Genomic DNA, 23463 nt, shown 5'->3' on the forward strand with positions numbered 1-23463 from the left:
ATTAAAGGCCTGTATTGGCGGGGGGGGGGGGGGGGGGCGGATTTTAGACATGAAATGTAACAGTCCTCAAGATAAAGCACATTTCCACTGGAGAGTACCCTCATGCCTCCTTCTACTTAATTCTTACCCCCTTTAGACAATGGATACCATGATTTCTGTAACCTGGATTAGCTTTACTTGTTTCTTAACTTCATATAAATGGGATCATTCAGATGTACTGTATTGTGTCTGACCTTTTTGGCACAACATGATGGTTTTGATGTTCACCTACACTGTTGTTTATATCAATAATTCATTAAAAAAAATTTTTTTAACATTTATTTTTGAGAGAAAATGTGTGAGTGGGAGAGGGGCAGAGAGAGAGAGGGAGACACAAAATCCAAAGCAGGCCCCAGGTTCTGAGCGGTCAACACAGAGCCCGACGTGGGGCTCACACTCATAAACCATGAGATCATGACCTGAGCCGATGTTGGACGCTTAACCAACTGAGCCATCCAGGCCACCCAGTAATCCCATTTTTTATTGCTGAGTAGTATTCCATTTTGTGAGTGTGCCACAATTTGTTTATTCTTTGCTATTGATGGACATTTCAGATATTTCCAGTTGTTGACTATTATGAATAAAGCTACTATAAACATGTTTTCACCAAAAATAAAAAGAAAGAGATATAACAGTCCTCTAGTATTTGTGGACCATGAATGCTACCGAGTTCAGCCACAGCTTTTGTAAGATTTTAATTGTACCGATCATGGAGTCTTATAATTTGTGATGTTACAATATCATGACATGAGCAAAGACCTTATGAAGTTGTAGTTCATGATCACTTAACAAACAATATGCAAAAGCAGTTACTTCTGTACCTTGTCAGGTGCATTTGTGTATTGGGAGAATCGGTTTGTGTGTAACCTCCTGTAATTGCTTTAGAGTAGGCCTTGGTCAGCTTTGAGGGTGTTCTCCACTATCTTTGCATGAGAGTCCACTGTTGCACACTTTCTTCCTTTCCTACCCCACCTTCCCCTCAGCAGAACCAGAGTAGTTGGGGATTCTGGCTATAGTAGAATAACCACAATGAAGCAATTTGGTGCTCTGTGTTTATTCTTTTCCCCCTCTGCAGCCAATGGGCTATGGGCCTCGCATGCAGCAGCCTTCCAGCCAGAGCCAGTTCCTTCCCCAGACTCAGTTCTCAACACAGGGAATGAATGTAACGAATATGCCTTTGGCTCCGTCTGGCGGTCAGGCACCGGTGTCTCAAGTATGTCCCACGGATGGGTTTTTTTTTACTTGTTTTTGTGATCCTTGAAACTTCTCTTGATCTGGCAACAAATAATGGGTCAAAATAGATGGTTTTTTTTTAAGTTTTTAATAAGAACAATTATGGACATATGGTATTCTGAACATGAGTTTACCATGACATAGCAATGCTACTACTTGTTACAAACAAAATAGATTAAATTGATAGTTGTAACCATTTGTGAAAGTAGCGAACACTTTTTAAAATGAATTCTGAACATGAGATTACTATGACATAGCAATGCTACTAATTGTTACAAACAAAGTAGATTAAGTTGATAGTTGTAACCATTTGTTAAAGTAGCACACACTTTTTAAAATGAAATCTTAGAACTTTAATGCAAAAGAGCTGTGACTGAAGAGAGCAGAGCCAGGCAGAAAATACTGTGGACTCAACTGTCCCGTGCCTCTACAGTGGCTGTGGCCATTCTGGTGGGTTTTTTTGAAGCCTACTTAATTAAATACTACATTGGTTGGATTATCTGAAGACATGCCCCTAGTAACAAGATTTTTGACATATTTTGAAGTGGAAGCATATTGCATATAGGCTGCCTATGTAATTACTTCTTGCATTGTGTTCTGAGTCGTCATCTTGTTCTGTTTCTCATTTAACAGGCACAGATGTCCAGTTCTTCCTGCCCTGTGAATTCTCCTATAATGCCTCCAGGGTCTCAAGGGAGCCACATTCACTGTCCCCCTCTCCCTCAATCAGCTCTGCATCAGAATTCACCCTCTCCAGTACCTAGTCGCACCCCCACGCCTCACCACACTCCCCCAAGCATAGGGGCTCAGCAGCCACCAGCAACAGCAATTCCAGCCCCTGTTCCTACACCTCCAGCCATGCCGCCTGGGCCACAGACCCAAGCTCTCCATCCACCTCCAAGGCAGACACCTACACCGCCACCAACGCAACTCCCTCCCCAAGTTCAGCCTTCACTTCCTGCTGCCCCTTCCGCCGACCAGCCGCAGCAGCAGCCTCTCTCACAGCAGAGTACAGCAGCATCTGTTCCCACCCCAACGGCACCGCTGCTGCCTCCGCAGCCTGCGACTCCAGTAAGCAGAGACATGTGTTTTGGCAGAATCCTTCTAGCTGTACCCTAGTGTTAGATTATTTATGTGCGGTTTGTATTCTGTATTGTGCTGTCTCCCCAGTTAGACCAGAATCTCTCTGTAGTTAGGGACTTTCTTTTCCTTCCTGTTCTTGCCATTGTAGTACCTAGCATGGAGGGAGCTCAAAGGTTTTGTTTAGGTCCGATGTTGACCATGGTGTGTTTTGTCTTATACTCCAAGGCTTACAGGCATGTAAGTGGGGTGGCAAGCAGAAAGAATCCATAGTATGTTTTATATATTTTAAAGAATCTTTTTTCAGACAGTCTGACCTGTAATATTTGAGAGCAAACGAACAAAACCATGGATCTATGAATGTCTGTGGTCCGAGCCAAGGTTAGAAAATCATGACCTAAAATGAGAAAAGTATGGGTCTGAAACAGTCTGTAACTTTCTTGTGAGAGGCTCATTATGTATGTAGCAGAAATGCAAGTTCACATGTAATAGCTACATCGTTACCAATTCTCTGTGTCAGGGCATAGAACTTTCTACTTGTTAACTGATACTTAATATTTTAGTTTCTGTCCTGTTAGTAAGCCAAGAAGTCCCATGAGTCACAGCTACTTCATAAAACACCATAAGTAAGCAACTGGTTCATCCCAGCCTCTGATAGGTGAGGAACAGCAGAGTGCACAAAGGGAGCTTTTGATTCAGGTAGTTCCTGAAAATACTGACTACTCGGTATGAGGTTTCTTATTGGAAGACTTAGGATAAAGAAATTACCAGTTATCCCGTTAAAACGTGGTGAGTGTGGGAGTTCATTTTATTCTACTTCTGTACATTTGCAGCTTTTCCTGCTGATAAGTTCAAAACAAAACAAAATAGCCAGTCATCCTTCTTTTCTTTCTACTTCTCTGTAAACGTGAGCTCTTCGGAGGCAGTCAGCTCTACGACCCCATTCCTCCCACACTGCCACAGAATGACAGCCAGTGCGGGCTCTCTTATGTACAGCAGCCAGTGGGCCTTTGCAAGTCCTCAGTCTCTTGTTCTTAAGCACAGTTTACTTCAAGGGAGTGAAATAGGCCGAGTACACGAAAGCACCATAAACGAATAGAATGATACTAGCCTCAAAATAGGTGGTTAATCATACCATCCTGATGCGGAGCTTGAATTCTGGTTGTATACGTGGCAAACTTTTGTGTTTTTTCCCCCTCTTTTCTGTCCAGCTTTCCCAGCCGGCTGTAAGCATTGAAGGGCAGGTATCAAACCCTCCATCTACTAGCAGCACAGAAGTGAATTCTCAGACCATTCCTGAGAAGCAGCCTTCACAGGAAGTGAAAATGGAGGCTAAGATGGAAGTGGATCAACCAGAACCAGCAGATACTCAGCCGGAGGACATCCCAGAGGTGAGGGTAGGGCAACGGCTGCTGTTACTTGGGTAGGACCTCTGTCTAGGAACCCCACTAAACCTGTTACAGGAAAGTATTCTGGTAATTAGGTCTCATTTCATGATTTCCACATGAGAAAGGCATTTGTCCACAGGAGAGAATAAATAAGACGGTGATCTTACTGCTTTCTGGTGACAAGTCTTTGGAATAATAAAAATTTCACCTTGTCTTTCAGACTAAAGCAGAAGACTGTAAAATGGAACCTACAGAAACAGAGGAGAGAGGCACGGAGTTAAAAACTGAAACAAAAGAAGAGGAAGACCAGCCGAGTACTTCGGCTACCCAGTCATCTCCAGCCCCGGGACAGTCAAAGAAGAAGAGTAGGTCTCTTAGGCTCTCTGTTCCTGGAGGCAGGGAAAAAAACACAAACTTTGAATAGATGGGGTCGGGTTCTTGGTCTCAGAAATTGGCTTTGATGTGATTTCATTAAGCTTGGAGCCCTTTTGGCCTGGTCTCTGTGTTGTTACTGGTGTTGGAGAAGACTTTGTCTTTCCTGTGGGAGGTATATTTGCTTCCTGCAGTCACTGGGTCAGTCACACCCTTCATTTCTCCAGGGTTGGGTGCTTAACAACCTCTCAAAATTGTCTTTTCTTCAGAGGAAGAAATTGTTACGTACCCTTGACTAAAATGCAAGAAACAGTAGCAGCGATAATAAATAGTACTACGTATTGTCAGCCTACTGTATGCACCGGGTACCATGCCACACACCCGTACTCTCCCATCTACTAACTTTACAACAACTCTGGGCAGTTACTGAAAACCTGAGGCTGGGCAAGGTTAAGTAGCTTGCCCCAGCTCACTCAGCTGGTTAAGTGAACCCAGGCAGACCAATTTCAGTCTGCTCCCAGCCAGCTCCTAAATATTAATGAGCCAAACCGAGCAAGCAGCTCAGCTTAGTACAGAGTGTTAAACTCTGTTTAATTCCCACAGAAATTGATTTACCAACTTTGGGACTAGGACTTCTTAGGGCTCTAGTGACACCCTCTATGGCACAGGTAGGGCTTCTTTCAAGGGAGGAATCTGCCGGCTCCTAAAGATGCTGTATATAAAGGTGTTCCATTAATACAATGCAGCTTAAAATGTTAAGGTTAAAAATTTACTTGGATTTAAATAAGGTTTATATGATCAAGGTGTATTTTAAGGTAGGCTGCAAGAAACCCAATCTCACTGTTAGGAATCTGTCTTTAAAACAGCTAATTTCACAAGTTTGTTCAACTTTGTTCTTTTGAGCACAACCAGATATGAGAAACAAAGAATCCTCTCCCATCTGTTTAATTTTTTTCATGGCTGCCCCACTATGACGTGAAAAATATCTAAAGTACTAACAAATAGGCTATCTTGAAGATAAAATTATTTTGTAAACAGAAGAAATAACAAAGCCTCTGCTCAGAGTGTTTTAAAGCTCAAACCTGGACCCTTAATGAGTAGCTTCTTAAATAATAGCTTAAATTAATTCCATTTGGGACACACCAGCAAATCTTTCCTGACTTTAGAAACATACCCAAGTACACTGGAATGAAATTTGATCAGTTGAGTCTGTTGTTTGGGCAATAATAATTTAGTTCTCTCTTTGTTTAGACTTGAACCTACCATTTGTCATTAAGATAATAAATATATGTATTCCTCCTAAGCTCTAAAACATCAAGCAGTTTAATGAGGGACTCTTCCCGCCAGGGGTTCTGATTCCTTTAGTGGTGAGACAGTATCAGGTCTTCTGACTTGTTATATACTCTTCTCATGAGTGAGGGCCTCTTTCTGTTCTTCTTTGACAGCACACCCCCCTCTCCCCCGCCATCCCTAGTATATTTTGGAATTTTTTTTGACGAGTGTCTTCATAAATTTCCGGAATGCTTAGGATGCTGTTTCTACTTGGTCAGGACTATTTTAACTGAATTTCTGATCGAAAAAGTAGCTGAGCTGTTCAGGGTATTTAAAGCTGACTAGACATGGTGTCTACCTGACACCATTTAAAGGCGCTACCTGATGTGGCCCAAAAATTAGAAATAGCAAGTGTGCTGTAAGTGGCATTTCCATGGAGATGGTGTAGGCAGTTTTATGTTTTGTGGCTCTTGAGATTTGTTTTAATAGCTTCAGCTTGAGCGTTTTCTTTTGCTTTTACTTAATTAATAACTAATTTCAATTGTGCTCTTAAGTTTTTAAACCAGAAGAGTTACGACAGGCACTGATGCCAACATTGGAGGCACTTTACCGACAGGATCCAGAATCCCTTCCCTTTCGTCAACCTGTGGACCCTCAACTTCTAGGAATCCCTGTAAGTATGTGGTGGTATTTTTTTTTCTTTTTTTTTAGTGTTCATGCAGGTGAGTTGAGGAGGAGCAGAGGGAAAGTGGGGGAGAGAATCTTAAGCAGGCTCCGTGCCCAGCATGGACCCCAGTGCTGTGCCATGCTCGATCCCCTGACTGAGATTGTGACCTGAACCGAAATCAAGACTCAGACGCTTAACCAGCTGAGCTACCCAGGTGCCCCTGTGGTGGTAGTTTTGATTTTTTTTTTAATTTGTTAACAGCTTTATTCAGCTATAATTCACATATTATTCAAGACACTCCCAAACTGTACAATTCATTGATTTTTGTGTATTGACAGAATTGTGCAGCCATCACCACGGTCAATTTGGGATCATTTTCATCACCCCAAAAAAGAATCCCTGTGTCCATGAGCCCTCATGCCCATTTCCTCCCCCATCCAACCACTAGTCTACTTCTGTCTCTATGGATTTGTTTATTCTGGATGTTTCATTAAATGGGATTATATAGTATGTGTTTCTTTGTGACTGACTTCTTTCAGGGTTCATTCATAACGTAGCACGAACCAGTACTTGTTTCCTTTTTATGGCTCAGCAATACTCCATTGGACGGCTATGCCACATTTTTGTTACCCATTCATTAGTTGATGGACATTTTAGTTGTTTACACTTTTGGGCTATTGAGGATCGTGCTGCTGTGAATGAACATTCATGTATAAAATTTTTGTGTGGTATATGTTTTTGTTTCTTTGGGGTATATACCTAGGATCATGATTACTGGGTCGTAGGCTTATTTATTTTTATCACCTGAGTAGCAGTAGCTCTGGTAGAAAAGATGGACCCAAATTAACTTCCTCTGTTTTTAAAATTGCCTTTGCACACCAGACCGCTGGCACACTTCATTTGAGGCTTGTCAGTGGTATTGGATAAGGCAGTGGAGTGCTCACAGGGGCAAAATTCATTAGGAACTTCTTTTTCCCTATGTTTTTGAGGCCTTAGATCACTGAAGTTCACTGGGCTTAGTTTTCTCAGGAGTAGGCCCCTTTTAATACTAAAATGTTAAGGCTGTTTTACTTCTTGGTGTTTCAATGGATCACACATACACTGTGGTAAAGTATCTGGAGTTGTTTTAGTAGATCATCAGCCTGCTGTCTGAAAAGTTTATGTAGTGACTCTTGTTATTTCTGCCCTCTGAGTTGCTTCATATCTCTGTAGCCTAATAATTTAAAGAAGTGATAGGTATCAACTTAATTCCTTGGACATATAGTCAGGACAGCGACTTAACTTTTCTGGAAAATTAATGATTATAGGAAGAAACACCAGCTACCTTAAATATACTGAGACTTTGGGGTAATGTTGCTTGGTGTCACTTACCCTTCTAGGATTACTTTGATATTGTGAAAAGCCCCATGGATCTTTCCACCATCAAGAGGAAGTTAGACACTGGACAGTATCAGGAGCCCTGGCAGTATGTGGATGACATTTGGCTTATGTTCAACAATGCCTGGCTGTATAATCGGAAAACATCACGGGTGTACAAATACTGCTCCAAGCTGTCTGAGGTCTTTGAACAAGAAATTGACCCAGTAATGCAAAGCCTTGGATATTGTTGTGGCAGAAAGGTAAGAAATTTTTGCATGGTAAGAATTATTGAAAACTTGACTAATAGAATCCTGAATCATCAGATTGTAAACTCATAATAGGGCTTTGGATCTTACTTATCTGTGGGTGCACAGTGCCTGGCACGTACTGTTGTTTTCTTGCACACCAGTTCACATGTAGCTCCTCTTGTCCCATTGAGTTTTTTTGCTAAGTGGCTGAAGGATATGACTGCTAAGCCTACCTCAGAGTGGTGACATAATACTGTACCATAGTCTCTCCTTACCTGTGGTTTCACTTCCCGCCATCTCAGTCAACCATGGTCCAGAAGCAGAGATTCATCTTCTGACGTATTGTCAAAAGGTCAATATCGTTTATGCTACATCACAGTGCCTCCATCGTTCATGTCCCTTCATCTCATCACCTAGGCATTATATCTTCTGTCATCACAAGAAGGGTGGGTACAGTGCAGTAAGATATTGAGAGAGCCCACAATCACGTAACTTTTATTACAGTATGCTATTGTAATTGTTCTATTTTATTACTAGTTATTAATCTCTTACTGTGCCTAATTAGTAAGTTAACGCTGTCATAGTTACGTACGTATAGGGAAAACCACAGTATGTATAGGGTTTGGTGCGGTCCACAATCTTAGGCATCTACTAATGGTCTCTGCCTGTGGATCAGTGGGACTGCTATAGTATAGTCAACTAGAATGGTTGTGGTTCTGTGTATTGCCTTGGAAACTGAAATAGCTCGTTAACTGCATAAATGAGAACTAAGAATTCACTGACTTTTGTTTCTGATTTGCCAGTGTAAATATTCTAGCTTGTCTTGCAGGTGTGTGTACTATTTAACAAATGGTTTCTGTTGCAGTTGGAGTTCTCTCCACAGACACTCTGTTGCTATGGCAAACAGTTATGCACAATCCCTCGTGATGCCACTTACTACAGTTACCAGAACAGGTAAGCTCAACTATGTGTGGACCATGGTCCGTGTATCCGTGTGTCCAGGGACTGCATGCGGATGGACCAGCACACATACATTCATGGTCATGTGTACCTTGCTTGAAAACAGCTGTACAGCACAAGTTCTGGTCCTAGCATTCTGCCTTTTTTGCAGAATTAGTGTAGTTTTCTAGCAGGAAGTAGCCTTCTGTCAGTTATCTGGCCCCTTATTTTTTATAAGGCAGGAACTCAAAGCCTTGGGAGGTTAAGCAGCTCAAAGAGTTGGTGGCATAGATGGGATTACATCGTGGCCCCCGCTTCTCTTTCCCATTTCCGTTCACAGCTTACCACAGCCTGAGGCAAACTGAGAAAATTTGTGAACGAATTAGTGTTTTCTTGTCCATGAAACTGCTGCTATCGCCTTTCCCAAAAACTATCCACAAACTTTTAACCAAAAGTTTGTTAGCCAGCTGTATCATTTGGGATATGTTTCATTTTTGTGTGCAGCCTCTCCATAAATTGTTCTTCTCAGAGCATTTGAAAACAGGATTTCAGAGTTTCTGCTTTGCCCGGGTTAACCATATAAAAAGGAGTACCTCCAAAAATAGGTCTGCACCAGACTTACTTAAAAAAAGACTTGCATATGACAGTGGATGTTAGAGTTGTAATAAATTAGGTGCCCCTGCTTTATCTTCTCCTGCCCAAACAATGGCTGTAATCCCAGAGATGGCATTCAGTAATCTATTTTAACTAAGATCTGTCTCCTAGATTCATTAATTAGCCTACAATATAACATGCACAGAATGTTTAGGGGCTCTGAAACGGTAATAACAAGGCTGGGCAGTTAATACCTTTTAATAAAACCAAGCTCATGGTGGTGGTTTTTGCTGAACTTGTGTGCTACAGATGCATTTCCAGCTTTGAAAAAGTCGCTTGAACTTTTTGTTTTGATGACAAAAAGGTGCGCTCTCCTAATGGTTTGTTGTAATCATTAGAATCCACAGTTTTTCACTCTTAATACCTGGGGAAAACCCTCAAGTTGTTAAAAGCACTTGCATTTTAAAAAAACAAGTTATCAACCGGCTTGAAGTTCTTCTCATGCTGCAGTCTCGACATTTATACCAGTTTGGATTTTTTAACATGAATCTACAGTGTTTGTAATCTTTGTATCCAGAACATGTCATCATGTGCCTGCACACACCACTGCCTTTCTTTCTTGCCTTTTAAACTATGTCAGTTGATGGCTACAATCCATATTTAAGCACTTGTGCAGATTTTTCATTGAAAGATAGAGAATTTTTTAAATTTATATGCCTTCCTTGGGAAGCAAAAAGAAATTTTGTGGGTTTTTTTCAACCCAGGGTTGTTTTTAGGTAATTGCTTCCTGGTCTTGTATTCGTAGAGTGAATTTTTTGTTATTTATTTTGCTGTTATTGGAAATGGGGAGAAGTGTGTGATTGCTGTGTTTCAGTAATAGATTAGCAATTCTTCTCTCTCCAGTATGTTTATCCTTCCCCTTTTTGATTATTTGCATCAAATAGCATTAATTACTAAAATGAAAGAATGTAGGTCTGTGTAAGTGATACTTTTTTGTTTTATTTGCTGTAATCATTTGCTGCTTGTGATCCCATTTGAGATATTTAATGCTAATCTGTGCTTTGCCTTGGCTTTCTGCTTTGTGTTGTCTTGTCTTGCTTTTATGTTTTTTGTTGTCCTGCAATCCCTCATTTCTTCGTTTGTTTTGTGTTTTTTTTTTCTCCCTCATGCTTGTCGTTGTCTGCACTTGGCTTTGATTGCAAAAAAAAAAAAAAAACAAAACAAAAAAACAAAAACAAAAAAACCCAAACTGTGGGGCCCATAAATCTGCATCATTGAATGTCCTTGTCGCCGTTGATGACCTGCTCTCTGCTCCCGTCCCCCTCCTTGGCCTGCTGTGATTGGTGGCTTCGTTGCTTGGCTTGGGCTGTGTTGTGTGAACGGAACAGTTCACCCCAGTATGGCCTTCTTGCCGACAGGTATCATTTCTGTGAGAAGTGTTTCAATGAAATCCAAGGGGAGAGCGTTTCTTTGGGGGATGACCCTTCCCAGCCTCAAACGTAAGTAACTGCATTATTTTGGGAAGTGCTGTCTTGGTGTGTTGTCAAGTGCTGATGCTAAAGCTTTTTTAAGTGGTCTTGAGTTACACGGCCCGTGTAGTAGCCGTTAGCCAGTTTGCTATTTAAATACAAATTAATGAAAAGGAAATAAAACATTATACTCACGCTGCAAGTGCTAAACAGACATTTGTGGTTAGTGGCTGCCATGTTGGTCAGCACAGATAGAGAACATTTCCGTCACAGCAGAAAGTTCTGTCAACCCTAATCTAGGAAATATATCAACACTGGATGGTCATTTCGATCTCTCTTTATAAGGAAACAATGAGCTTTTTGCCTAAAAACTGGAAGACTGTAGTGCAAGAGAACTTTATTATTAATGGTTTTAAGTTTGCGGGAATTGAACAAATAACTACCTTACAGCCTTCATCACGTAGCCATTTATTAGAGTGACCTAGAAGAGAGAGACTGGTTGGGTGTTTGCAGTCTCACAAGCTCTTGCTAAATTCCAGGACAAATTTCAGACGTAGGCCAAATTAGTTAATAGTTCTTCTGATCGCTAAGATGTAGTTACTGTGCTTTTAATATTCTTGGGTTCCTTCTTTCCTGGTTTAACCTATAATAAGCAGAAGCGGTTCAGAACATTCCAAAAAGTGAGGAATTGTTATATTACTAGTTAATATAGGGCTTCTGAGGAAAAACTGGTTCGCTTTTCCAAATTAAGTCTTAACGTTGCACTTTTCCTTCAGTTACTATTGAAATATGATGTGGTAGAGTCTAGCCTTAAGGAAATTTTCTGACCCTTGGGTGAATTGAATTAGGCTGACAGCTCTTAACTAGGTTTCCCTGATGTGGAAAGGAAGGCAGCCTTACCGTTGGTACAGTTGAGGGACTTCCCACATGTCCTAAACCTTAGGACAGTGCATCTCTTACACTGAGGACTACAGAAACCCCCATCCGATTCTGCAGGTCTGTAGTGGGCCTGAGAGGCTGCATTGTTGACAAGCTTCTGGGTCTTTCTGCGCTGCTGGTCTTTAGAACACACTTTGAGTTGCAGTGCCTTCGGTCATTTAGAGAATAATGTCTAGAACCATAACCAGTAGGAAATGGTTTGAAGGTGGAGATGTCCTCATTTTTGTGAAGGGGAGTCGCAGTAGTCACAGTTGGGCCTCCTGAAGTTTATTCTAGGTGGAGAAGGAATGAGACTGTTAGCGTCTGTATTTGTGAGGCTAGGAGTTGTGTGGTATGCTAGATTTCAGGATAGGAGGCCATGTGAAAGTCTTAAATACTATAAAATGAAGAATTTTTACCCTTTAAAATTACCCTTTCTGGGTAACTGTAAATAACCTGAAATAGGTATTCTTAATATTGAGGCTTTTTTTATTTATAATATAAAAAGTTGTTTGACTAGAGTATTAATTTTAGTGGTTTAGCTTCTTCCATATACACCATCTTTCATAGCTCAGTCTAGGAACATTCAACTATTAAATGATACAAATACTAGGGGCACCTGGCTGGCTCAGTCAGTGGAGTTATGTGACTCTTGATCTCAGTGTTGTGAATTCAAGCCCACATTGGCTGTAGAGATTACTTAAAAATAAAATCTTTAAAAAAGAAAAAAAAAAGGTATAAAAACCTGATGTTAAGAGTAGTAGACAAGATTTAAAAAGGAAAAGAAGAGGGGTGCGTGGGTGGCTCAGTCAGTTAAGCATCCAACTCTTGATTTCGGCTCAGGTCATGATATCCCAGTTCATGAGTTCAGGCCCCGTGTCAGGCTCTGCACTGATGGTGCGGAGCCTGCTTAGGATTTTCACTCTCTCTCTGTCCCCCTCTCCCTCTCCCTCCCTCCATCTCTCTCTCTCTCTCCCTCTCCCCCTCCCCCTCCCCCTCTCTTTCTGCCCCTCCCCTCCTCGCTTATTCTCAAAATAAATGAGTACATATATGCATACACATAAGTATAAAATTACATATATATAAATAAGTTATAATATTTAATATATATTAAAATTCTCCAGAAAGAAAAGAACAGACTCATGTTTCCAGTTGTTGAGTTCCTGGGTTCTCCATTTCCTATAAGGGGAAATAGATTTACTATAAATTCCTTTCTAAAAACAAAGGCATTCCTTTGTTATTGTACGTTTTGTGGGAGCCAAGAATGTACCTGTTTAATGATATTCTCAGTATTTTCTTAGAAGTATAATTCGTTTACAAGATTTGTTCCTTTGGTTAGAATAGTGGTCAGACTGCTCCTCTCTCCATATCACTTTTGCTCATTGTGTCCCTCTTTTCTCCTTAGTACAATAAATAAAGAACAATTTTCCAAGAGAAAAAATGACACACTGGATCCTGAACTGTAAGTAATTTCCCTTGAATAATCAGTACACTTTGGTGTTCCTTCTTCCTTCGTTCTCTTGGTTTGCAGCGGCAGTGAGATGGTTCTATATCCTGAGGATACCTGTACATAACGTACGTGCAGCATAGATGGTAGAAAGTAGAAGTTTGCTTTATAGTCCATATTCGTTTAGATTTCACTAAATCCAACTGATAGTTTGGTGCTTTATGGGCCCATGTGAAGCCACAACACACCTCTGCTCGGTGTCCTGTGTTCTGTCCCTGTTTCCTGGTGCATTTTCAAACGTCTTCATGCTCCCCTACTTTGTAGCCAGGCCATTCAGAGCACTGAACTGTGCCAGTACTCTGGGCACGCCTAAAATGGGTAGGATGGTGTCGGACTTCTTTGGAAGTTTAAAAAAGCAGCAGTGAGCTTTCACTTATTACTGTCTACCCACGGTCCATTTAAAATGGTCACATTCAGGGGCACTGGGCTGGCTCAGTCGGTAGAGCGTGCAACTCTTGATCCCAGGGTTGTGAGTTTGAGCCCCATGTTAGGTGTAGAGATTACTTAAAAATAAAATCTAAACAATTAAAAAAATTTTCCCATTCGGTAGCTTAACTTAATTGCTTTTGAATTTGTTCTGCCTGTTAATATTAAAGAGCTTTTAAAAACTAAAAACCTTTTTAAAAAAATAGCTATTAATTCATTTCTTTGAATGTGATGTTTGGCTATCTTTTGAATTGTTCAGAAATCAAGGGAAATGTTGGGAAATTTTGATTTGGTTAAAGTTTTGGATTTCATCTTGACTTTTTTTGGCTTTTCATTTTCAGGTTTGTTGAATGTACAGAGTGTGGAAGAAAGATGCATCAGATCTGTGTCCTTCATCATGAAATCATTTGGCCATCTGGGTGAGATGGCAGTATTTTTTCTAGAGTTACTTTTCATTGTGCATTTTAGCAAGTTTTTGGTTTTGCAGTGGGAATGGGAAGAGATAATTAAAACTCACTTTTAAAACATTTAGTAAGCTAGAATCCAAAAATATAGGTCTTCTAATTTGCATGCATTGCTTTAATCCAAATACAGATATTTTACTCTGTTGGTTTTTAAAGTTCTCTTGTAAAGAATTTATATCAAAAATAAATGTTTTTGAAAAATCAGTAGAGATAAGAAATCTCTAGCACCTGAAAACTAGCAAAGGGGTGTGTTAGAAGCAATTAAAGTTGCCAGGTTTTGAACGCTACTTATACTGGCAACAGTAGGAAAATTAGAAGATCTGGAGGGTGTCGATGGGGCAGCTCTGTTGTTACCTCTGAGAAAATGTCATGCTGTAAATGATACGCTAAATGGTGATGCTGGTTAGGATTTGATGTTTTGGGGGTTGGACAGTAAGTTTCATGGCTATCGTCCAGTGAAGACAGAGTTTCATAAAAATGACTAGGTACAGACTTTAATAAACAAGCTATTCTTTAGCCCCATGTTCTGTTTCTGAATATTCTCCATGTATTTACTCAAGCTTCATATTATCAAAGACTTTGTCAGCAATGAGTGGATTTTTGTCCATTCTGACACTTGTCTGGTACTCTGGGTCTCCTTTTACTCTCCAGGAATGAGAGTTGATCCCAGCTCTGTTCCAAGGGTGGGAGTGTCTATGCATGAAGTGACTCATTCAGATGGGATCTAGGGGTGCCTGGCTGGCTCAGTCAGAAGAGCATGTGACTCTTGATCTCAGGGTCACAAGTTTGAGCCCTATATTGGGGATAGAGATTACTTAAATGAATAATAAAAACTTAAGGATGGGATGTCTGCACTGCCCTACGCTTTGTTGATGCTGGTTTGGAGGTCACAGAAAAGAGGCAGCTAATCTACACATTTCTAAAAAGGAACACACAGGGAAAATCACAGTCATTTGATGTGTATATGGCTTGTCTTTAGATATGCCTTTTTCCTGTTCTCCTTAATTACAGAGTAGGTAGGAATAGTTGAGAGACTTGCAGTGCTTCTTGCGATTTAAGGTCAGTCACCTGGTTAATGAACGCTTGTATGTTCTCAAGTTTTAGTAAGAAATTCTACTTACGCACACATCCTTAAATAATTCGGACAAAGAGTGTACCTTCTAAATCTGTTGGTACTGGGGCTCCTGGGTGGCTCAGTCTGTTAAATGTCTGACTCTTGATCTCAGGGTTATGAGTTCAAGCCCTGCATAGATATGTAGATAGAGATATATAGATACATATAAATAAATCTACTGGTACTCCTCTCAAAGTGTACTTATTTGCATTCCTGCCAGTAGGCATTTGGATTTTTGCCAATGTGATTGGCCAAATTCTTGTTTTCATCTGTAATCCATCATCTTGTCACATGTCAACCAGTTTATATGCTTATATGTTTATATGCTTAACATTTCCTCATGGTTTTTTGCATGTTTTTCAATTATGGTTTTTTATACTTTTTTTTTTTTCTTTTAGTGATTTCTTCATAATGCTCTTTGTATATTAATTAGATTAACTCGTTAAATATTTAGAAATATTTTTCTCAGGTTGTCTTTTGGATTAATTTGGTACATATATATGGTAAATTTTGTGGCATATGTTACTTTAAGTGTTTCTCTAAGCTGTGTAAGCAAAGTTCTGGTTTACGTTTTAGATTTGTCTGCGATGGCTGTTTAAAGAAATCTGCACGAACCAGGAAAGAGAATAAGTTTTCTGCTAAAAGTAAGTTTCATTCTTACAAGTAAATCTTGGCAATACTTCACTGAAGCATAGTTAAAAATAACCATTCAAGGGGCACCTGGCTGGTTCAGTTGGAAGAGCATGTGACTCTTGATCTCTGGTCATGAGTTCAAGCCCCTTGTTGGGTATAGAGATAACTTAAAGATAGGTAGGTAGGTAGGTAGGTAGGTAGGTAGGTAGGTAGGTAGATAGATAGATAGATAGATAGATAGATAGATAGATAGATAGAACTTATAGATAGAACATAGATACATAGGAAGGAAGGAAAGAAAGAATAAACCATCCACAATGAATTTTCTTCCTTCAACCTTATTTAAAATATTTAATTAAGCAAAGTCAGAACCAAAACCCAAAATTTTTTCTATAATCTACCTAAAGGTAAATAGTAAATGTACTTTGTGGTGTAAAATTCATTAGACCTGGGGCTCCTGGATGGCTCAGTCAGTTAAGCTTCTGACTTCGGATCAGGTCATGATCTCATGGTTTGTGAATTCAAGCCCTGCATCAGACTCTGTGCTGATAGTGCACATGATAATAATAAACATTACTTAAAAAAAATTTTTTTAACGTTTTATTTATTTTTGAGACAGGGAGAGACAGAGCATGAATAGGGGAGGGTCAGAGAGAGGGAGACACAGAATCTGAAACAGGCTCCAGGCTCTGAGCTGTCCGCACAGAGCCCGATGTGGGGCTCAAACTCACGGACCAAGAGATTATACCTGAGCTGAAGTCGGCTGCTTAACCGACTGAGCCACCCAGGCCCCCCAATAAACGTTATTTAAATGTTTAAATAAACATTAGAGAAATTTATTAGACTTAAGGGAAAAAATTGTACATGTGGAGGATATGTGGTTTTCTTGTTTGTTTGTTTGTTTGTTAATGTTTCTTGGAGGGAGGGAGACCTCTGGGGGTAGGGGGGTAAACAGAAAGGGAGAGAGAGAATCTGACACAGGGCTCTATCCCACAAAACGTGAGATCGTGACCTGAGCCAAAATCAAGATTTGGATGTTCAACTGACTGAGCTACCCAGGTGCGCTGGATACATGTTTTTCTTTTTCCTACATTTCTTCATTTTGGGGCATTTCTTAACAGGGGCCACATGTGGAAATATTTGTCCAGAGTTGCCATCCCATGAGTCATTACCTCAGTTTTATCCATACCATTAGTTGGGGCTTCTTTTATAATCTTGATTGGGGATTTGGGGGAGTGGTAGTCAAAGATTGTATCATACAGTTGGTATTATCTCGCGATAGTATTTGATTTAATTTTGTAGATGCCTTTGCAAATTTTTGCTGACCTACAGGTTGCTTTTACTCCTGCAAGGTTTTTCCTAATACCCAGCCATTGTTATTTTTAAATATTACTACAGTCAAGGGAAAGTGCATATGGATGTTCTTTGTTTTAACATCTGAGATTGGAAATTTTCCCAACTAAAAGGTTAGGGGAGAACATTTAAAAAGTATTGGCTAGGGGCGCCTGGGTCGCTCAGTCGGTTAAGCATCCGACTTCAGCCAGGTCACGATCTCGCGGTCCGTGAGTTCGAGCCCCGCGTCGGGCTCTGGGCTGATGGCTCAGAGCCTGGAGCCTGTTTCCGATTCTGTGTTTCCCTCTCTCTCTGCCCCTCCCCCGTTCATGCTCTGTCTCTCTCTGTCCCAAAAAATAAACGTTGAAAAAAAAAAAAGAAGTATTGGCTACCAGGGCGCCTGGGTGGCTCAGTCCGTTGAGCGTCCGGCTTCGGCTCAGGTCATGATCTCGCAGTTTGTGAGTTCCAGCCCCGTGTCGGGCTCTGTGCTGACAGCTCAGAACCTGGAGCCTGTTTCGGATTCTGTGTCTCCCTCTCTCTCTACTCCTCCCCCACTCATGCGTGCGCTCTCACTCACTCGCTCGCTCTCTCAAAAATATTTAAAAAAAAATTTTTTTTTTTTAAGTATTGGCTACCATGCCTGCCTCACCTATACTAAAATTATACTAAAATTGGAATGATATAGGGGCGCCTGGGTGGCGCAGTCGGTTAAGCGTCTGACTTCAGCCAGGTCACGATCTCGCGGTCCGTGAGTTCGAGCCCCGCATCGGGCTCTGGGCTGATGGCTCAGAGCCTGGAGCCTGTTTCTGATTCTGTGTCTCCCTCTCTCTCTGCCCCTCCCCCGTTCATGCTCTGTCTCTCTCTGTCCCAAAAATAAATAAACGTTGAAAAAAAAAAAATTTTTTTTTTAAAAAATAAAATTGGAATGATATAAAGATTTGCATTGCTCCTGTGCAAGGTTGGTACACAAATTTGTGGAATAGTCCATATTTTTAAAAAAATTGTTTTCATGTATTGACCACATTGTTTTTTGTTTTTTGTTTCAATTTTTTTAATGTTTATTTTTGAGAGAGCAGGGGAGACACAGAATCTGAAGCAGGTTCCAGGCTCTGAGCTGTCAGCACTGAGCCTGACACAGGGCTCGAAGTCATGAACCATGAGATCATAACCTGAGCCAAAGTCGGACACTTAACCGACCAGGCCACCCAGGAACCCCCACATTGCTAGCTTTTAATAAAAGTTTATCCTATTTATACCAAAACAGAAATGATATTTGATATTGAAGTCTAAGACTTGATAGAAATAAATTTGCACTGTGGTTACAACTGAACTTTTCACTTCTACATTCCTAGGGTTGCCATCTACCAGGCTTGGCACCTTTCTGGAGAATCGTGTGAATGACTTTCTTAGGCGACAAAATCACCCTGAGTCAGGAGAGGTCACTGTTCGGGTAGTTCATGCTTCTGACAAAACTGTGGAAGTCAAACCAGGCATGAAAGCAAGGTATCTAGTAATTTTCCCTTTTCTTCTCCTTTGGTTCTGCAAATACTTATACAGTCACTGCTGATGATTCTGATCTGAATGAGGTGTTGTGGTTTTTCCCTCTAATCTGAATTGTGTAGGTTTGTAGATAGTGGAGAGATGGCAGAATCCTTTCCATACCGAACCAAAGCCCTCTTTGCCTTTGAAGAGATAGACGGTGTTGACTTATGTTTCTTTGGCATGCACGTTCAAGAGTATGGCTCTGACTGCCCTCCGCCCAACCAGAGGTAGGAATTAAACATCTGCCTTCCAATTTAAATGGGAGTTTGAAGTTTAATAGGCAAAAAGCATCATGGGCAAGAAACTGATGTACTTGGTTTGGAAATGGAAATGTGGATTCTCACTGCTCAGTAACACTCTTCTGTGGCCTTAGTATATCAGGAAAGGGATATGAACAACAGCCTCAAATCACAAGTGGGAAGCAGTGGGCTTAAATCTAGATTGTGTTAACAAGTACCTTGCCTGAGAGGTATATGAAAGAATGTCACACAAAAAAGTTAGGATATGGTTTTGAATTTCTTGTTTCCGAAATAGTATAAAGCCCAGAATAAGAACACTGCCAGAATACATTTGGATCCATAAATACTGATTCATATACTCTGCTTCAGGCTCTACTGGGCACTGAGATTAGAATAGAGCCATAGGCTCATGAAACTCCCCTGAAGTGTTCACAGTCTAGTCATTTATCTGTGACTACGTGATGTGCATTACAAATGAGGTAAAAAAAAAAAAAAAAAAAAAACCAGAAGAGAGAAAATATGATGTCACAAGTCACATAAGGAGTTGGTTTCTTGACTTGGTTTCTTTCTCCCCACTTTGTATAGGAGAGTTTACATATCATACCTCGACAGTGTTCATTTCTTCCGTCCTAAATGCTTGAGGACCGCAGTGTATCATGAAATTCTAATTGGATATTTAGAATACGTCAAGAAATTAGGGTAAGAATATTGATCAATACTATTTTTACTTTTTTGTTTTTTGGTTTTTGGTTTTTTTTGATCATTTATTTTTGAGAGTGCGTGAACAGCGAAGGGGCAAAAAGAGAGGGAGACAGAGGATCCGATGCAGGCTTCGCACTTACAGCACAAAGCCTGATGCGGGGTAGAACTCAAAATCCGCAAGATCCTGATCTCAGCCAAAGTCAGACACTTAACCAACTCAGCCACCCAGGCACCCTGATAAATGCTATTTTTTAAAAGCAATTAGCTTAAACTAACTAGGTTTTAAACTAATCACTGTGTTGTTGTGGTAAGACCTAAGTTAAAACGTACAGATATGTGACTTTTTGGCCCCTTTTCTCAGTGCTGCCAGTCTGACAGTAAGGGATATTTTGACCCTAGTTGTACTTGTCCCAGATTGGTTTTATTCAGTTCAGTTAAGCTGTTGGGTACAGTTTGATTTCAAGGTTGATTGTTACTTAAGGCCAGAATCTTAAAACGGCAGTTGATCTCTGAAACCTGGGTTTTCAGAACCAAAAACAGACTAAGGTCGGGAGATACATATATCAAGTATATGTATACTTACCTTCAAGTATATGTATGTGTGCTTAAGAATATTCACCACTTCACCTTGCAAGCTGTTCCTCTTAACATTTTGCATCTCGTTTAGCTCTCTTGTTGGAATGGACCCATATTCCTTTGCATTGTAGTTTTTGGGTCTTCAAATGCAGCTTTTTTGGGGTCTTTTTTTGGGAGTTTTAGATCCAGGATTATGCCTGGTTCTGGCCTCAGAATTTTGGTCTGATGCTAAATTGTACACTTTTGTATTATCTTGTAAAAAAAAAAAAAAAGTCATTGGTTTCTGTACTGACTCCATCTTGTAGCATTCTTTCTGGAATGGATGATAAATTTTTCTCTTGAATATTCCGTCTATTTGTGTTGATAGATATACAACAGGGCATATTTGGGCATGTCCCCCGAGCGAGGGAGATGACTATATCTTCCATTGCCATCCTCCTGACCAGAAGATACCGAAGCCCAAGCGACTGCAGGAGTGGTATAAAAAGATGCTTGACAAGGCCGTGTCTGAGCGAATCGTCCATGACTACAAGGTCAGGAGGAGTGAGGGGCGATGACAGAACTGGAAATTTACTAATCCTGCTGCTCTGTATTCTGTCATTTGACTATCTTAACAAAAATCTTCTGTTTGTTCTCCCTTTTTCAAAGCAAGAAAAACTGTTTTAAAAGAGACTTAGATCAACAAATCTCTTTTAAAGATGTGACGAGAAATGTATTTTAGCCATTCATGATTAGAGAGCATCTCACGATAAGAACTTGAACAGATAAGTTTCTTATCTGTTGTTAACTCCTGGGGAGAAAAGCACCAACTGGTTGTTTCCCGAGCAGCATAGAGAGCGGGTCTGTAGCCATGCAGTTTCCAGTATTTGTAGTTTAGGTTGTTTTGAGCACATTTCTCAGGAGGTGGGGGATGGGTATAAGGCAGGCATTCCTCACATTACAGTGTCTTGTGTTATCAGGAGTAGTAAAGGCCACAGTGTGATTGATGATGCCTCTGCCTCTGCCATTGGTCCTAGCAGGATAATTTCCTACTTTGTATAAAGGCAGGTAATCTCCCTGTCCTCACAGGCAAAGAGGAAAGACAAAACCAGAAATACTGACTGCAGACCATGATTTTTCATTGTTTATGACTGAATGTCTCCTCGGGCCATGGGGCTTAGGTATAAAATCTCTGCCACCTTTCTTTCAGATGACATTTTAATCTTTCATGTTTCTTGTGTCCATTAGCTATGACTGTTTTTGTATGGTAAATGCTTTTTTTAAAAAAAACTATTTGTACCTGGGTATTTTCACAGGATATTTTTAAACAAGCTACTGAAGATCGATTAACAAGTGCAAAGGAGTTGCCTTACTTTGAGGGTGATTTCTGGCCCAATGTTCTGGAAGAGAGCATTAAAGAACTGGAACAGGAGGAGGAAGAGAGAAAGAGAGAAGAAAACACCAGCAACGAAAGCACAGATGTAAGGGCTTTGCATTTTCTTTCCAGCTTCTGCCTTGATTCTCATGGGTAATCAGGAGCGGGCTTCAAGTTTTGACCAGGTCTAAAGCTCTCAGGTGTGAAAGAGCTCCTTAAATTGGTCAAGAAATAATTGGCTTAGATAAGTTACTAATGTTCTCTTTCCATGGTTTTAAACCTTTTTAACATCAGGTGTTGCCCTCCCCCCCCCACCCTTTTAAAATGGAACCTTGGATTTCTGGTATTGGAAAACAGAAGGAAGGAAACCCTGAAAAACTGATAGAAGAATCACCTATATAGAACAGGGGGTGGCAAAGTACTTCCTGTAAAGATCCTGATCGTGAATATTTGGGGCTTTTTTTTTTTTTTAACACTACTTTATACATGTACATACCGTTCTTAGCCATATGAAAACAGGCCTGGGCCAGAGTTTGTCAGTCGTCCATACACGACCTGGCTTTTGTCAGAGGACCATCTGAGATTTTCCTGGTCAGTTATTTCTCCATAGCGTAGCTAGAATGGTCTTCGTTGAGTCCAAACTACTAAAGTCACCCTTTAAGTAGCCTGTTGAACTCTTCGTAGCCTTGTAGTTTGAGTTGTCTTTTCAAGCTGTTGTTTTATTTTTTACAGTAGACTCATAAAATTCTAGAATGTGAGTGGAAGGAAATGAAACCAAGGTGTTTGGCTCCCTGCTTCCAGTGTATTCTTCAGTATCCCACACTGCTACTCCTTGTTCCCTGTCCTCAATTCTGGAATAGGATGGATAGATCTCAGGGGTCTCCACAAACTGTGAGGCTCTTGTCAAAAAGCTAAGACTGCCATTGCCTTATTGAGGGATCTTAGTGTAGGGATTCTTCACTGGGAGAAAATTAGTACAAAAACGTTAGTAAACTTTAGTTCACTGTAAGTAGCAGCTTAAAAAATAGGGTACGTGTAAAAGTTGGCAGAAGGCATAAGATTAGAATCTCTAGTGTCAAAGAAAAGGAGGATCCTTCTACCATTAGTATTATTCAAATCACTTCTTAACAAAAATGTCAACATTTTCTTGTCCCCTCTGTTAACCTGCAGGTGACAAAGGGAGACAGCAAAAATGCTAAAAAGAAAAATAATAAGAAAACCAGCAAAAACAAAAGCAGCCTCAGTAGGGGCAACAAGAAGAAGCCAGGCATGCCCAATGTGTCCAACGACCTCTCGCAGAAGCTGTATGCCACAATGGAAAAACACAAAGAGGTAAGGTGTGGCCATTTTGGGAGGAAAAGCAGGGCAGGGGTTCTGAAACACTGCCTACCATGGTTGGCATTGAGCACAACAGACCATTTGAAATTCAGAAGAAAGAAATCATCCGAGGAGTAAGAAGGAAGAAAAGAGGCTAGCTAGAATAGGAGGTAAGAGGGGCGCCTGGGTGGCTCAGTCGGTTAAGCGTCCGACTTCAGCTCAGGTCACGATCTCGCAGTCCGTGAGTTCGAGCCCCGCGTCGAGCTCTGGGGTGATGATGGCCCAGAGCCTGAAGCCTGTTTCCGATTCTGTGTCTCTCTTTCTCTCTGACCCTCCCCCGTTCATGCTCTGTCTCTCTCTGTCTCAAAAATAAATAAACATTTAAAAAAAAATTTTTTTTTTAGAATAGGAGGTAAGAACAGGAAGTGATACGGATGCTTTGATTTGCAGCTGTGTTAGAAATCTTGATGGCTTTGGATCGTGCCTCATACATTAAAAGCATAAGCATAGCCTGTCTGGAGTTTTTTTGTTCGTTTGTTTGTTTTTGAGAGAGAACATGAGTGGGAGAGGGGCAAAAGAGAGGGTGGAGACAGAGGATCTGAAGTGGGCTCTGTGATGACAGCAGAGAGCCCGACATAGGACTCAAACTCAGAAACTATGAGATCATGACCTGAGCTGA

The 23463-nt window shown here is 40.7% G+C and overlaps 1 protein-coding gene, 1 long non-coding RNA gene and 1 pseudogene across 4 annotated transcripts in view; 2 read left to right on the top strand and 1 right to left on the bottom strand.

Annotated features, from left to right (window-relative positions):
* Positions 1 to 23463, top strand: part of EP300 (E1A binding protein p300) — an 84830-nt gene that overhangs the window by 55783 nt on the left and 5584 nt on the right. The window contains exons 13-29 of the mRNA XM_045465958.1: positions 1115 to 1252; positions 1906 to 2343; positions 3564 to 3743; positions 3961 to 4105; positions 5939 to 6057; positions 7431 to 7670; positions 8524 to 8612; positions 10610 to 10690; positions 12984 to 13040; positions 13853 to 13930; positions 15666 to 15733; positions 18407 to 18557; positions 18677 to 18823; positions 19421 to 19534; positions 20481 to 20646; positions 21409 to 21573; positions 22638 to 22799. Coding sequence (XP_045321914.1) covers positions 1115 to 1252; positions 1906 to 2343; positions 3564 to 3743; positions 3961 to 4105; positions 5939 to 6057; positions 7431 to 7670; positions 8524 to 8612; positions 10610 to 10690; positions 12984 to 13040; positions 13853 to 13930; positions 15666 to 15733; positions 18407 to 18557; positions 18677 to 18823; positions 19421 to 19534; positions 20481 to 20646; positions 21409 to 21573; positions 22638 to 22799 — 2538 coding nt within the window. The remainder of the gene's footprint in view (positions 1 to 1114; positions 1253 to 1905; positions 2344 to 3563; positions 3744 to 3960; positions 4106 to 5938; positions 6058 to 7430; positions 7671 to 8523; positions 8613 to 10609; positions 10691 to 12983; positions 13041 to 13852; positions 13931 to 15665; positions 15734 to 18406; positions 18558 to 18676; positions 18824 to 19420; positions 19535 to 20480; positions 20647 to 21408; positions 21574 to 22637; positions 22800 to 23463) is intronic.
* LOC123591531 overlaps positions 11829 to 23463 on the bottom strand; it is a 73399-nt gene continuing 61764 nt past the window's right edge. For all 3 annotated transcript variants that reach the window (XR_006709392.1, XR_006709393.1, XR_006709391.1), the window contains one exon: positions 11829 to 11871. This is a non-coding gene — a long non-coding RNA (uncharacterized LOC123591531). The remainder of the gene's footprint in view (positions 11872 to 23463) is intronic.
* LOC123592300 lies at positions 17949 to 18048 on the top strand (annotated as a pseudogene).

Source organism: Leopardus geoffroyi, chromosome B4 (assembly GCF_018350155.1).
Source record: "Leopardus geoffroyi isolate Oge1 chromosome B4, O.geoffroyi_Oge1_pat1.0, whole genome shotgun sequence".
In the NCBI taxonomy this organism is placed as follows: Eukaryota; Metazoa; Chordata; class Mammalia; order Carnivora; family Felidae; genus Leopardus; species Leopardus geoffroyi.